The 13,751-nt window shown below is 42.7% G+C and overlaps 1 protein-coding gene across 1 annotated transcript; it reads right to left on the minus strand.

Moving 5' to 3' along the window:
• Window positions 1-296: 296 nt before the first annotated feature.
• On the minus strand, window positions 297-13,745 carry AMDHD1 (amidohydrolase domain containing 1). The gene is made up of 9 exons (XM_014530051.1): window positions 13,707-13,745; window positions 11,975-12,081; window positions 10,553-10,617; window positions 8,259-8,536; window positions 6,276-6,501; window positions 3,539-3,663; window positions 2,212-2,305; window positions 1,501-1,661; window positions 297-423 (listed from the first exon to the last, which is right to left on the minus strand). Exons 3-9 carry the CDS (start codon window positions 10,556-10,558, stop codon window positions 336-338), a joined length of 978 nt encoding a protein of 325 aa, XP_014385537.1. The 5' UTR covers window positions 10,559-10,617; window positions 11,975-12,081; window positions 13,707-13,745; the 3' UTR covers window positions 297-335.
• Window positions 13,746-13,751: the final 6 nt, after the last annotated feature.

Consider the following 13,751-nt stretch of genomic DNA (forward strand, 5'->3'; position numbering starts at 1 on the left):
ATGATATTCATGCACAGGTAGGATACCTAGTGGCTGCCGGCTGCCGCCTGCAGCCTATCTTCCCTGGCTGCCAGCTGCCTGCCAGAGCCTTCCTTCATTCCATGCCATCCCCTGGTGGTCAGTGAATGTCATAGAGAGCAATCAAACTCCTGGTTGGTTAAACTCCTGAGAGGACACTGCATATTAGGCTTTTATATGTATAGATTAACAAAACAATGAAATACATTTAGGTTTAAGTGACATCATTTTGGTAAACTACTAAGGTATTTTAACTTCTAACATATTGTATTGATGCATTTTATACAATTAAAGTCTTCTCTTTCCTTTAAGATCTGTCATTTTTTATAGATGACTTTTCCTTTAGCTATAACATACTCGATTAATTCGTTATGGCCTCCAAACTGGTAAATCAAATGCTCCCATCTAGAAAGAAATCAAACATTACTTCAATACATACAAGTCAAAATTATCACTATCCTTAAATGCTAATTTAAAAATACATTCTCTAAAAGTTTCTTTATACCTACTCATTGATATTTGGGCTTTAAAAAATGGCATATTACTTACTAACTAGCCTATGATAAATCAAATAATGTTTAATAATACCATTTAAGTATTTGAACTTAAAATATTTGATTCAATTAAGTAATGCACAAATGGTAACAACATCAACATTGTTTTCAGGAGAGAGAGTGGCCATGGCTGGTGTGGCTCAGCTGGTTGGAGTGTTGTCCTGTATGCCAAAAGTTGGCTGGTTCAATTCCTGGTCAGGGCACATACCCAGTTTGCAGGTTAGATCCCCATCCAGGGTATGTATAGGAGGTGGCCGATCAATGCTTCTCTCTCTGTGTGTCTCTGTCTCTCTTTCATTCTCTTTCCAAAAAAAGTAATAATAATAAACTTTTTTAAGAAAAAAAAATGAGGGTGATTTATGACCACAGAGAGTAGAATTACAGAGCCACGCTCTTCTGTTGAAGGTGAGGTCCAAGAGCTGGGATAGGCTCACTAGAGTGAGGGATCAAAGATTTAGAACAAGAAGACTCAAACTGTCACATGGGAGACCCAGATGGCAGCAGACTGTGGGTGAGTAATTAGAAACCAGGACAGGAACACTGACGTGAGGATTTTGGGATCCGGAATCAGGGTGACAAGCTGAAGTTGGGACCTGTGTGGCCCAGTGTAAGCAGAAGGTCAGAAGCCAAACAGAAAAACAAAAACATATGCCAGAGGACACAACAAGTCCAAAGTCCAGGTAGAAGAGTAGAAGCCTAGAGATCTATGAAAGATATAAGGTGGATGAAGACACCGGAAAACGGAGTCTACCCTGTGGTTTAGGACTTGTAGAGAGACTTTGTTGTAAAAGGATGAAGATAGACGGGACTGGGTAGCTTCTGAGCCTACACTAATAGAGCCTGACACTAATAATTCGTGAAAAGGGGTTTTAAACCAGGTCTACATCCCACAAGAGGCTTAAAACAGCTTAGCTGGGGATTCACTCACCTGGATGAATTGATGATAATGAGATCTCCCTGTTTGCCAACTTCCAAAGATCCATGTGTGTGAGATTTTCCCAGTGCATAAGCAGCATTGATGGTGGCTGCGGCCAAGGCCTCGGGCATGGACATTCTCATGTTTACACAGGCCAGATGCATGACCATTGGCTGAGATGGAAGAGAAAAGCGTCAGAGGAAAGTAACAAGAGGGCAACTGCTACCTGGGACATTTCTCCAACATAGCACAACAAATAATGGTGATTAAATGTGTAGGTGGAAATGGCTTGATTGATATGGGAACATTTAAACTTACACATAAAGGTTCTTATGCTTTAGGAAAAAATCCTTTATTATCAAGATTACCCCCATGTGTATTTAATATTTATTTACAACTTTTCAAGACCACTTAGGGTAGAAAATAAAGCTCCCCTCCATGCTTACTCACTAAAACTTCTTTGAGTTTATCCTATTCTCCAAGGGGAAAAAATGGCTTATTATAAAACAATGCCCAAGGCTATCAGAAAACAATGCAAACAGGACCTTTTCTCCTTTCTCTCTGCAGAAAAATCCAATTACACTACTATCTATATCTTTTTTCCTTGTTACACAGGAAAATATTTTTTTGATGTTTGGTACATTTAAAAAAATATTTTAAATTATTTATATGCTTGGTAGAAGTTTGATACTCTGCCCTGAAAGGCATATTGAAAATAATTACCATTGAAAAGCAATAGGCATTAGGGTTGAAGTCACTGCCCAAAGCAACTATTACTCCTTCATCTAACATCTTCCTGGCGCGAGGTTGCTTCAGCCTAAGGGAGGGGGAAAAAGATGTCAGTATCCAGAATGGGAGCTTTTGCAGAATAGATGTTCCAAATGGAAGGAGACTTAAGATATCCAACCCTTATCTCTTCTGGGAGAAGAAACAGAAACTCAAGGTTAAGTGATTATTGGTTGATATTTCCTGCTTGTAGCCTATGTTAATGTATGTGTATAAGATCATAGTAAGTTTCAGGATAGCACTGAAATAGTTCTTTCCTCTACCTTATAACCATTACTCAAAGCCTTGCTTTTCAATCCCTAAGACAGCGTTTTTCAACCTTAGCGCAATTCATTTCTTGGGCTGGATAATTCTTGGTTGTGGGGTTGTTCTGTGCATTGTAGGATGTGTAGCAGAATCGCTGGCTTCTATTCATCAGATGTCAGTAGCACCACTTAGTTGTAACAAACAAAAAATGTCTCCAGACATTGACAAATGTCCCCTGAGGGGCAAAAATCACTCCAGGTCGATAACCACTGTGCTAAGGCCATACCTGCTGAATCACCGCCTTGAAAACCAGGTATCCCAACCTCACAGAAAGCACCTGGCTATAAGAGGATAAAACGTCTCTTGAATGCCGGCCTCCCTGACCACAAACTTGTGGTCGTTATGCAGGTGGCACAAAGGAAAGGGTCAGAAGGGTCTCAGATTTGGTAGAGTTAGAGCAATGGCAGTTACACAAGATGGACTAAATGTATTCAATCCACAGAGGGCACACAGCACAATTCCTGGAGAGATTTTTACAGAATAGACATCTCCTCTTTCCTCTCACCCCCAGGATTTATAAGCATTCTGGTACACAATTGTGCACCCACACTCAACTTCTCAGAAAACAGCTCATGCAGATTTTGAATACTGTTAAATATCCCTAATATCTTATGCATGTTTTTGTTTGTTTTGTTAGAGAGGAGGGGGGGGGGAGAGAGAGAGAGAGAGAGAGAAGAGAAAAACATCAATTAGTTGCCTCCCATAAGCACCCTGACCAGGGATCAAGTCTGCAACCTTTTGGTGTATGGGACAACACTCCAAGCATCTAAGCCAGGGGTCCTCAAACTTTTTAAACAGGGGGCCAGTTCACTGTCCCTCAGACAGTTGGAGGGCCGGACTATAGTTTTAAAAAAAACTATGAACAAATTCCTATGCACACTGCACATATCTTATTTTGAAGTAAAAAAACAAAACGGGTGTACGTGAAGCTCTTGTGTGGGGGTGAGGCCGACCTCACCTGAGCATATAGGCCGTGGTGGGCAGAAGAACCGCGGAGCACCCAGCCGTTGCCATGGCAGCAATGCCTTCATCACTCACTTCTTCCAGGTGACTGATGGCCCGGGCTCCCAGTTCAGCCCCGAGCTAAGCAGAATGAACAGAGAGAAAAAGATTTAACCAACAGCAACAACAAATTAATAAAGTGCCATAAAACTGCTTTTCCTGCCAAGATAAACAGCACTCTCTTATGAAGATTTCCTGTCAACTACCTTTCACAAGCACCAGCCCCAAAATGGATAAAAGGTTTGTGAGGGACATTCATTTGAAAATTAGCTAGTGTGCTGCTTTAACAACTATTTGTCTACACAAATGCTTACTGACATTCTTTAGGTATTTGCTGAAAAAGAAAACGTTATGGATCTTATGAATCAGAATAAAACACTGAGTAATATTGATAACAAAATCTATTATACCATCATAAAATCACAATAAAAATGTACCTTGGAATGCCATTGCTCTCAATGAAAACAGATAATCAGTTAAGAAAACACACTTTATTCTACGGTCATACCACCCTGAAAGCACCCGATCTCGTCTGATCTCGGAAGCTAAGCAGGGTCGGGCCTGGTTAGTACTTGGATGGGAGAAAACACACTTTAAAAATGTGGATCATGTGTGTAATTTGAGAATACTCCTTGAGCTTGAGTTCTCTCCAGATGAAAAGTTTGGCTACATTGTTAGAAAAAAACCAAGAAGAGGCAATGCTATGAGGATCATGGAACCACTAACGTGGATTTCTTCTCATCTTGACAATTTTACTCTCTCTCTCTCTCTCTCTCTCTCTCTCTGCCCAGGATGAAAAGTGGTATGTTAAGAAGACATATTCCAAGGAGAGGAGAGGAGACAATATTTGACGTTGCACTGCGGCCCAGGGCAGCTGCAGTCCCCCCAACACCAGGGCAGGAAGGGCCCCTCATCAGCAGCTGGCTCAGGTCTAAAAGCGTCAGGACCACAGGACAGACTATGCTCCCCCAGAAGAGTTCCTTTCTGACCTTGGAATCACCCTCACTTTCCCAAACTTGATTTGCTCATCCCGGGTGTTGACCTCTATTGATTTAATTCACCAGTCACTCTCTACGGCCAAAGGTATCTTGTTGACCACCCCTTTCAGGTGTCACTTAACAAATATTCAACAACTATTTACTTAGTAAAGGCCATGGGTATGCCAGGCACTGCGCTAAGCCCCAGGGACAGGGCTGCATAAGACATGGGTGCAGTCCTCAGTGTTTGCAGTCCAGCAGGGATCGCAGAGGCAATTTTAACACAGTGGGATAAGTGCAGGAGGAGCTGTAACCCACTGCTGGAGAGCTTTGGGAGGGACCCCAGAGAAGCTGAGGCTAAGATGAAACATGGAAGGGAGTTAGAATTAATTGGACAAGGGGGAATTCGGATTAGAGAAACAACATGTGCAGGGCTGGTAGTTGAATGTGGCTGGTCCACCGTAGACAGGGTGAAGGTGGTGAAAAGGGGGAGGAGAGAGAAAGGAAGATAGAGAGGTAAACTAGGGCTGGATCCTGGCAAGCCTACATATAAGGAGTTTGGAATTCACCCTATGAGCAATGGTAAGCCTTTTGGTGGTTTTAAGCAATAGAGAGGACGGATAGATACACTACGAGGATGGATTACAGAGACAGATTCAAGTGGAGGCAAGCTTGGAGGCAAGAGCAGTTGTTACAGGAAACCAGGTGAGAGCTGATGGTGGTTGGACCCAGGCAGTGGGGTGAAGAGATGTGGACCTAGAGAGATGCAGCAGGAAATTGGCAGGACTTGTTGGTTGGTTGAAATGTGGTAGGTGAAGGGGAGGGAGGAGTCAAATGATTGGGTTTTTGATTTAGGCAATAGATAATGGTGTCATTCACTGGGGCAGGAAACACAGGACACAATTTGGAAGTGATTTTAAAAGCTCAAGCAGGACATGTGGTTAAGACACATGTGGGGTATCTACATCTGTATTTATACCCAAGGGAAGTTGTCCATTTAGTGCCTCACCCCCCTCAAGAGCTGTCTTATTCACTGATGAATTCTCCATGCCTTCAACAGTGCCTGGCACACACTAGACACTCCAATATTTGTTGAAAGCATAAATAAATGAATCTGGGTAAGACTTATAGATTTGAAAATCATGTCCTCGCTATTAATGGTGTGCTTCACTCACGTTCATCTGAATGATGCCACGGAAAACCCTAGGAGCTGCATGTGAAATTAATAAACTCTGCTAGTATGGCTTTCTGTACCAACCAAAATAGGTTGTGGATTTAATCAGTGAGATCACAAAGGTACTTCTTTCCTACTAACATCACCAGCAGGTGATAATAAAAGTAAATTACCAGCCTGGCCGGAGTGGCATCGACCTGTGAACCAGGAGGTCACAATTCAATTCCCGTTCAGGGCACATGCCTGAGTTTCGGACTTGCTCCCCAGTAAGGGTCATGTGGGAGGCAGCTGATAAATGGTTCTCTCCCTCTCCCTTCCCTTCCTCTTTGAAATTTAAAAAACAAAAACAAACAAAACAGCAAAAAAGTAAATTTCTAATAGAGGTCAGGAATTCCAAGGCTCAACCTGAGCAATCTGCACATTGTTCAAACAAATTTCCCCACTCCCTATCTTTTCAGAAGGCCGCTCCTGTCTTTGAACAAACTAGGTAAGTTTTCCATAACCTGAGTGTTGACAAAGGAAAAGCCAAAAGTCAACTGTACCTCCGCAGCCTTCATCGGGTGGAGTTCATCCCCATGGAAGTTAATCTGTAACCCTATATCTTTTCCACCTTGAAGAATCCTTCTGGTAGAATCCAGGTCAAAGACACCCTTCTCACAGAACACATCTATATTGTCAACGTGAATCTGCCCACTTCTGCCAAGTTCCTTCAGCTTTGGGAGGTGGTTATTGATGATGTCATCAGCAGCTTCAGTAGCAGTTTTTCCTCTGAGGGAAGAAAATAATATTTCCATGGACAAATATATTTTTTAACTGGAAGAAGGGTTTCTTGGTGCTTGGAGAACCTGAGAAACTGTAGGTAAATAACCTCAAGCCTCAGAAAAGTACAGAAAGAATCAAAGCTATTAACAATTGTGATATCCCTCGCAGCAGAGGTATGGATAAGACTTCTATATGCTCTGACCCTATTCACAGAGACTCAAATGGCTCATCCATTCTGGCACACCAGTGTTGCCTTTGGGAATGCCGGCAAGGTCATCTGGCTGAAAAAACAGAATCCACTTTTCAAGGGCACCTAGAGGGCATCCTGAAGGCGTCCCTGACAACCCAACTGCAGGCCTTTTACCTGGGCCCCAGCTATCACCCTGTCTTTTTCTCCTCTACACTATTTCTAGAAGCGTCTGCCTAAGGCTTCCTGTCTCACCATTTGGGGACATGGAAGAAGAGGCTAGTAGAAGGCCCCAAAATTCTCAATGAGATTCTGGGGTAGTTATATATTAGGAAGGGCTGGGCTTTTGAAGTCAAATACACACAGAGCTCTACCGCTTGCTAGCTACCTAACTCTTTGGACACGTGATTTAGCTGTCCTTTGGCATACTCTGAGTCTCAGGCTTTATCACTGGGCACCAAGACGCAGACCTCAGAGGCTCATTGGCAGATGGAGAAACCTCTAAAACTTTAGTCCCATAATTGGCACATAGAAGCCTCTCATTCAGTGAAAACCAGTCAGGTAGGTAGATAGAGGAGACGGGCACTTACATATAATTCTCAAGATAATCGTATAAAATAGGGTGTTATGTAGCTATTTTATAGATTAGTAATTCATGTTCAAAAAGTTAGAAGATGCCTGAAAATCACCCAACTGGAAGTAGTTAAGCTGGATTCAGACCCAGGTCTGCTACCTCTCCAAAGTTTGAGTCTTTTCTACCATGTTACACTGTCCTTTTACCAAAAAAAAAACAAACCAAAAAACAGGCTATCACACACCTTATATTCCATTTGAAAAAAATCTGTTTCTATAGACAGGCTCTTCCCAGAAGTCTTAGGGCAGTTTCAAGCTTTAATAATTTCAGAAGTATAAATGCTAAAGACATACAATAAACGTAATTGGAAATATGAAGTATGTACTTGTGCTTCTCTTCTACGTAATTCGTTTTCACTTTTTAATAATAAATGTCAATGTTAATTTCTTTAGTTCCTCTGAAGATGGTAAACACAAAATTACCATGAAAATGTTCTGTTTTAGAGTTCCCGAAACGAAATACATTTTATAAAATATATAAATTCTTTTTTCAAATAATTTTTTGCAAGCCTGTAGCATTTATATATCTAAGTTGTCAAAACCTAAAACTGCACTGAGACTGTGGAGTAGCTTGTGAATTTCCAAGTCCTGGATTTCTTTGGGATCTTTTAGTTCCGGGACTGCCTTCCGGTCTAGACATTCCAGGACACAGAAGATGCAGATGCAGCAGGAGACAGCCATCCTCATCTCTCTTTTTTAACCCAAAGAGTTGTGAGCATCTCTTCTTCCTTCACCATCAGGGCACTAGCAAGTGATGGGTCTGGTGGGGGTCACCTTCCTAGAACCATGTGTGAGATGACTGACTGACCATCAGACTCAGAACACCTTCCCAAGGACTTCTACAGATCTCTCTGCAAGAGCTAAAGCTGTGAGCCGCCGTTGGGGAAAGCGGCCCCCTCAATGCCCAACCGAGTTAAACGCCGGTCCCATCGGCTGCGGTTACTTTGGCACTGAGTGAGCCCCGCAGTACGTGGCCGAGATGCCGATGGCCATCTGCCGCCGGGCGCGCTCGATCACGCGGAGCATCTTGAGCTCGGTCTCCAGGTTGAGGCCGTAGCCGCTCTTGCACTCCACCAGCGTGGTCCCCGCCCGCATCATGCACTGCAGCCGCTGCTGGAAAGAGCCGAACAGCTCCTCCTCCGAGGCCTGGCGCGTGCGCTCCACGGTGAAGTTGATCCCTCCTCCGGCCTGGTGGATTTCCATGTATGTGGCTCCTGCCAACTGAACACAACGCTCAGCTCACCGTTAGGCAGAGCAAATGCAGGGAGGTTGCAGGCAGGTCTGCAGAACCTACCTGCGAGGGGGGAGGGGAGGGGTATTCAAAACGATTCACAATCTGTATGCTAGTGACTAGCCAATCAGAAAAGGGGTGGGGGCAGGGAATTCCCAGGAAAATACTGGAATGGCAGAGATGGGAGATGTGGTGGAGACTTCTGGTCTCAGGGCAGCGGCAATTTACCACCGGGTACAAAAGTATTTCAGTATTTTAACAATCCAATCTACCCAGTGTATACCAGTTAAATCTCTGCCTATGTCTCAGCACCTTTAAGAAAAAAACAAAGCTAAGCTATTCCGGGGAGGGCCCCACTGCAGTCACTCAAATCTCCACCAAGAGACTCAGTATTTGTCCACAAGAGTTTGGGACCTGACCTCTGTGGCTCAAGCAAATGAAGAGGCTCTTTGTGGGATCCCACGGGGCTCCTGTTACTCTGGGCAGCAGGAGTGTGGTGCACACGCAGTCTGCCTGCCCGGGGTCTCCGCCATGTTCATCTCGGTTCTGCCATGGTGAGCTGGTGAACGCAATGGACACCCTTCTCTCTGTGGACCCCACTTTCCACATCTATGCAATGAGAGAACTGGACTGCAAAGCTCTAAGGTTGCTTTTTAGAAACCTGGCTCTGAAAAGTTGGCTCTGAAATTCTGATTTAATAAAGAAACTCTTAAAAGCAGCTCTAGTGTGTTGAGGAAGATACACAATATCTGAGAATTTTTTCTTTTCCTAAATAATTTGCAAAGCTCTAAGGTTGCTCTTTAGAAACCTGGCTCTGAAAAGTTGGCTCTGGAATTCTGTGATTTAATAAAGAAGTCTTAAAAGCAGCTCTAGTGTGTTGAGGAAGGTACACAATATCTGAGAATTTTTTCTTTTCCTAAATAATGCAATTTAGCTGTTAGCATATAGACTTTCTTAGAAACAAAGTGAAGAAAAGGTATGGAGAAAACTCAAGTGCGTATCACCAAAAGGAAAAAGCCAACCTGGAAAGGCTACATACTGTATGATTCCAACTATACGACATTCTGGGAAAAGCAAAAGCATGGAGACAGTATAAAGATCGGTGGTTGCCAGGGGTGGGGGGAAGAAAGGAATGAGCAGGCAGGGTGCAGAGGATTTTGAGGGCAGTGTAACTAGTCTGTATGATCCCACAATGGTGGGTACATGTCATTTTACATTTGTCCAAACCCAAGGTAATGTAAACTATGGACTCTGGGTGATAATGTGTGTCAGTGTAGGTTCACCCATTGTAGCAAATGTACCACTCCACTGGAGGATGTTGAAAATGGGGAAGACTGGGGCGGTGGATGGATGGCATGCGGAAAATTTCTGTAGCTTCCGCTCAGTCTTGCTGTGAACCTAAAACTGCTCTAAAAGCTAAATTCTGCTAAAAACAAACAACGTCAAATTGGCTCCAACTAGCGATTTGAAGGTCTACATCTTATTAATGACTGATATTTTATGTTTCTTAATAAATCTCATTTTTCTTCTGGAAAAAATGAGAACAATATAAGATGTATTTTATTTTTGTTATGAGCAATATATTTTTCCTGGTTTGACCCTAATGAATGGTGATTTTCAAACTGTTTCCTGGATCCTTTTCAAAGGCTCCCAGAGCTGGTGGGATGGGTTGGGGGAAGGAAAAGAGAGGAGAAATTAGTGAGCAAGGCAGCTCAGCGCTGTTAGAATGAAGATTCTACAGTTAAAATTTTTTGAAAACGATTATACTTAAAGCGATTGTTATCCCTGTGCATAGTATAAAGATTTGGGACAGTTATAAAATAGTTAGTTTTGTTCTAATTTATTTTCTATAGTCCAGGCCAGTAAAATATCCATAAAAAGACACATAAGCAAAGACACAATATCAAATCTATGTTGCAAAGCCTGACAGCCCAAAGACTCTTTAGAAAAAGACTTGTCTGTTTGTTTATGCTTCATTTTGATTTGCAATCATTCATTGCAATTACCTTCATTGCAAACTCGTGAACTCTCTCACCAGCCCATACTGGATGTGTGTGTGCATCCACCAAACCTGTAATCAAGAAATCAAATCATTTTTAAAGTTAAGAGTCAGAAAGCCCTTAGGTAGCAGGCCCAATACACATCCTGCTCTTTGGAAAGCATGAGGGTGGTCAGCCATCTTGGAGGGGGTGGAAGAGGAAGAATTTGTCTATTAGAGGCCAGCTCTAAAAGAGGAGGGTGACTCAACATGATGAAAATTTCCTTTAAAAAAATACAGCTCCTTTTGCCCATTAAGCCCATGCTCACCAAGCGAGCTTTTGAAATAGGATGTCAACTCTGAGTTGAGCAAAACCAATGACCATATCACCAAGGTGATAGTCTGGGTGTGAAAACAGAATCATACAATCCCTACTGTCAACCTTGAGAAAGAAAAATATGAAATCAGAAAGATAAACCTTTCTTCAAGAAAAAATATATTTTAATTAAAGAGAAACTATAAAGCAATCACTTGGAACTTTTGTTTACCCTGGTACAATTCAGAAAAGTGTGTCTTTCCAGGTTATGTAAAATACCTAATGGATCAAGTGGCTGATGAGTGGGTTCTGATTTGGAGTAAAATCAGAAGTCCTTATTCAGATCACTTTCTATTGTATTCTGTGCTTTCTCATAAGGTTTCACCCTGGCTTTATCTTCTATCTCCCAAGAGCCAAAGGGTAGAAGCTCTATCAGATATACACAATACACACTTGAAATGGATAAATATTAGTCTCTAAGTTTGCACAGAACTCAGAGTTTGTGAAACTTGTTTCAGATCATTACACAAAGCCACAAAACATAGATCATATAGGAGGGAATGGTAAATAAGCTGATTCTGTTGTCAATCTCCAAAGATACATAGTCAGTGAAATCTCTAGGGATTTTTCTTTCCTTTTTCCATCTAGAGATGGGTCCTTTGTTGCATACTCTATTCGTCTTTAAAGTATATTCTGGTAGTGGAAGTAGCAGTTTTCCCTGTTTGCCCTCCCTACACAACACATTAATAAAATTCTTCTCACAGTTTTTTAACCTAAACACAACACACCTGGTCTCTCTGCATTATGTGAATGGGAATAAGTGGAATGAATGGATGGGTCTGAGTCCCAGCTTGCCCTTTACCTGTGTAGCAATCAAGGGTAAGATATTTCACCCCTGAACTTCAGTGTTCTAATCTGTAACATGCCGATAATGATCTTACCTTACAGGGCAGTTAAAGGATTCAATGTGAAAATATGTTTGTAAAGCAGTTAGCCATTTAATAGTAGAAAATAGATAAATTATAATTATTATATTTTAATATCATTGAAGGACCCTCTTTAAAACAAGCTACTACTCTTCCTCTTTATTTTACTAAAACTGCATTCGGGGTGTTACTGAAAAGAGGTTGATACCTGGCAAGATGCATTTCCCAGAACAGTCAATTCTTTCTTCAAACGTTTCTTCAGAAAACTGTTCTTGAATAACATTAGCAGGACCGATGGCTTTTATCAACCCATCCCTGAAGAAAAATCAAGGAATAATTACTAGTGTTTGGGGAAATATTGTGAGAAATCTGACTAATGATTTAAAATATGTTATCGATGTCTCTTGGTGTCAGTCAATATTTACTGTATTTCTTATTTGAAGTTCTGTCTTTGGGAAAGTGGCTCTAGCCACCTGTAAGGCAAAAGGTCAACTCATGTGTAGCAGAGAATGCTAGTTGTTCTCTGAGACCAATGTTTCTCTTTTCTCAAGGTGCTAGATTCCTAAAATTTAGCTGGACACATGATCACCCAGAATAAAGAACATTTCCCAGTCTCTTGGCAACCTGGTGAGGCCATGTGACTAAGTTTAGTCAATAGGATTGCTTTCTCTTCCTCTTTCCTAGTGGAAATATAGACACCACGAGAGATTGAGCAGCCCCGTGGGATGATGGAGTGACTGGAGCAAAAGGGTCTTGCACAACAGAGCAAGATAGTGGGGGCCTGAATCCTCAGGACTCCAGATTGTGGCCGTCAGCTAGCCTTGGATTCTTACTTTTGTGCATTTCCGTTAACTGATTTTAACAGATTTTGACAGTAACACTGGAAATGGTTGGATCCCTTTGTTAATTAGAAACACACAGTCCCTAAAAGATGAACTCTTACACAACCCTAAGCAGCTCAGCTACGAGGTGATACTGACTGACTGCTCTTGCACAAGCCCTGCCGTAGCTCTCCGATTCAAATTGGCATCCAACCCTTATTCCCGACCCAGGCCCGCCCTCCCAAACTGGCTGTTCTGTTATTCACTTCTAGCAGGAAGTGCAGAAGGTTTAAGGAAAATAATTGAAAATGCCCTCGTTTTCTGGTGGCTGAACCGTAATTTCCTATTACCCCAAACCATCACCATCTAAACCAGCGGTTCTCAACCTGTGGGTCGCGACCCCTTTGGGGATCGAACGACCCTTTCACAGGGGTCGCCTAAGACCATCCTGCATATCAGATATTTACATTACAATGCATAACAGTAGCAACATTACAGTTATGAAGTAGCAACGAAAGTAATTTTATGGTTGGGTCACAACATGAGGAACTGTATTTAAAGGGCCAGAAGGTTGAGAACCACTGAAACGTTTGCCCAACGTTTGCCGTATAGTTCCCAAGCTTTAGTGCACAGAAGAAAGGAGTGGGAGAGGTATTTATAAAAATTCAGGTCTCCGAACTCCCCCCACGGAGATGCTGGGGATGAAAAGAAAAAAAAAGATCTGGAGATGAAGGTAGCGGGGAGGTGGCGGGTCTGAAATCTGTCTTCTTATTTATTTATTTATTTATTTAATCTCAGGCCATCTGACGCAGGTGGCCCCTTGGCCACACTTCAAGAAGCCCTGGAAAGAACCCCAACCCCTTCTGATTGCTGGACAATGATAGTTTATCAGCAGAGGCGTCCCAGTGCCATGTGCAGCTTGAGTGCCGTTTTTTTCCACCGAATGACAACCCGAGACCGTCAAACCTGTTAGCAACAGGCTCCTAAAAGGCAGTCCAGCCAACGTCTCGCCGGGTTCGGGAAAGCTTTTACCCGGTTTCCCTCCACAGCGCACACATTCTAGAAAAAGCGCCCGACTAGGACCCGTCTGACGGGTCCCTCCAACCCGCAGCCACTTACGTGCCCACCACGAGGCTGGCGCCCTCCAGCACCGCCAGGCTGCGC

The sequence above is a fragment of the Myotis brandtii genome, unplaced genomic scaffold (genome assembly GCF_000412655.1).
Source record: "Myotis brandtii unplaced genomic scaffold, ASM41265v1 scaffold708, whole genome shotgun sequence".
Lineage (NCBI taxonomy): Eukaryota > Metazoa > Chordata > Mammalia > Chiroptera > Vespertilionidae > Myotis > Myotis brandtii.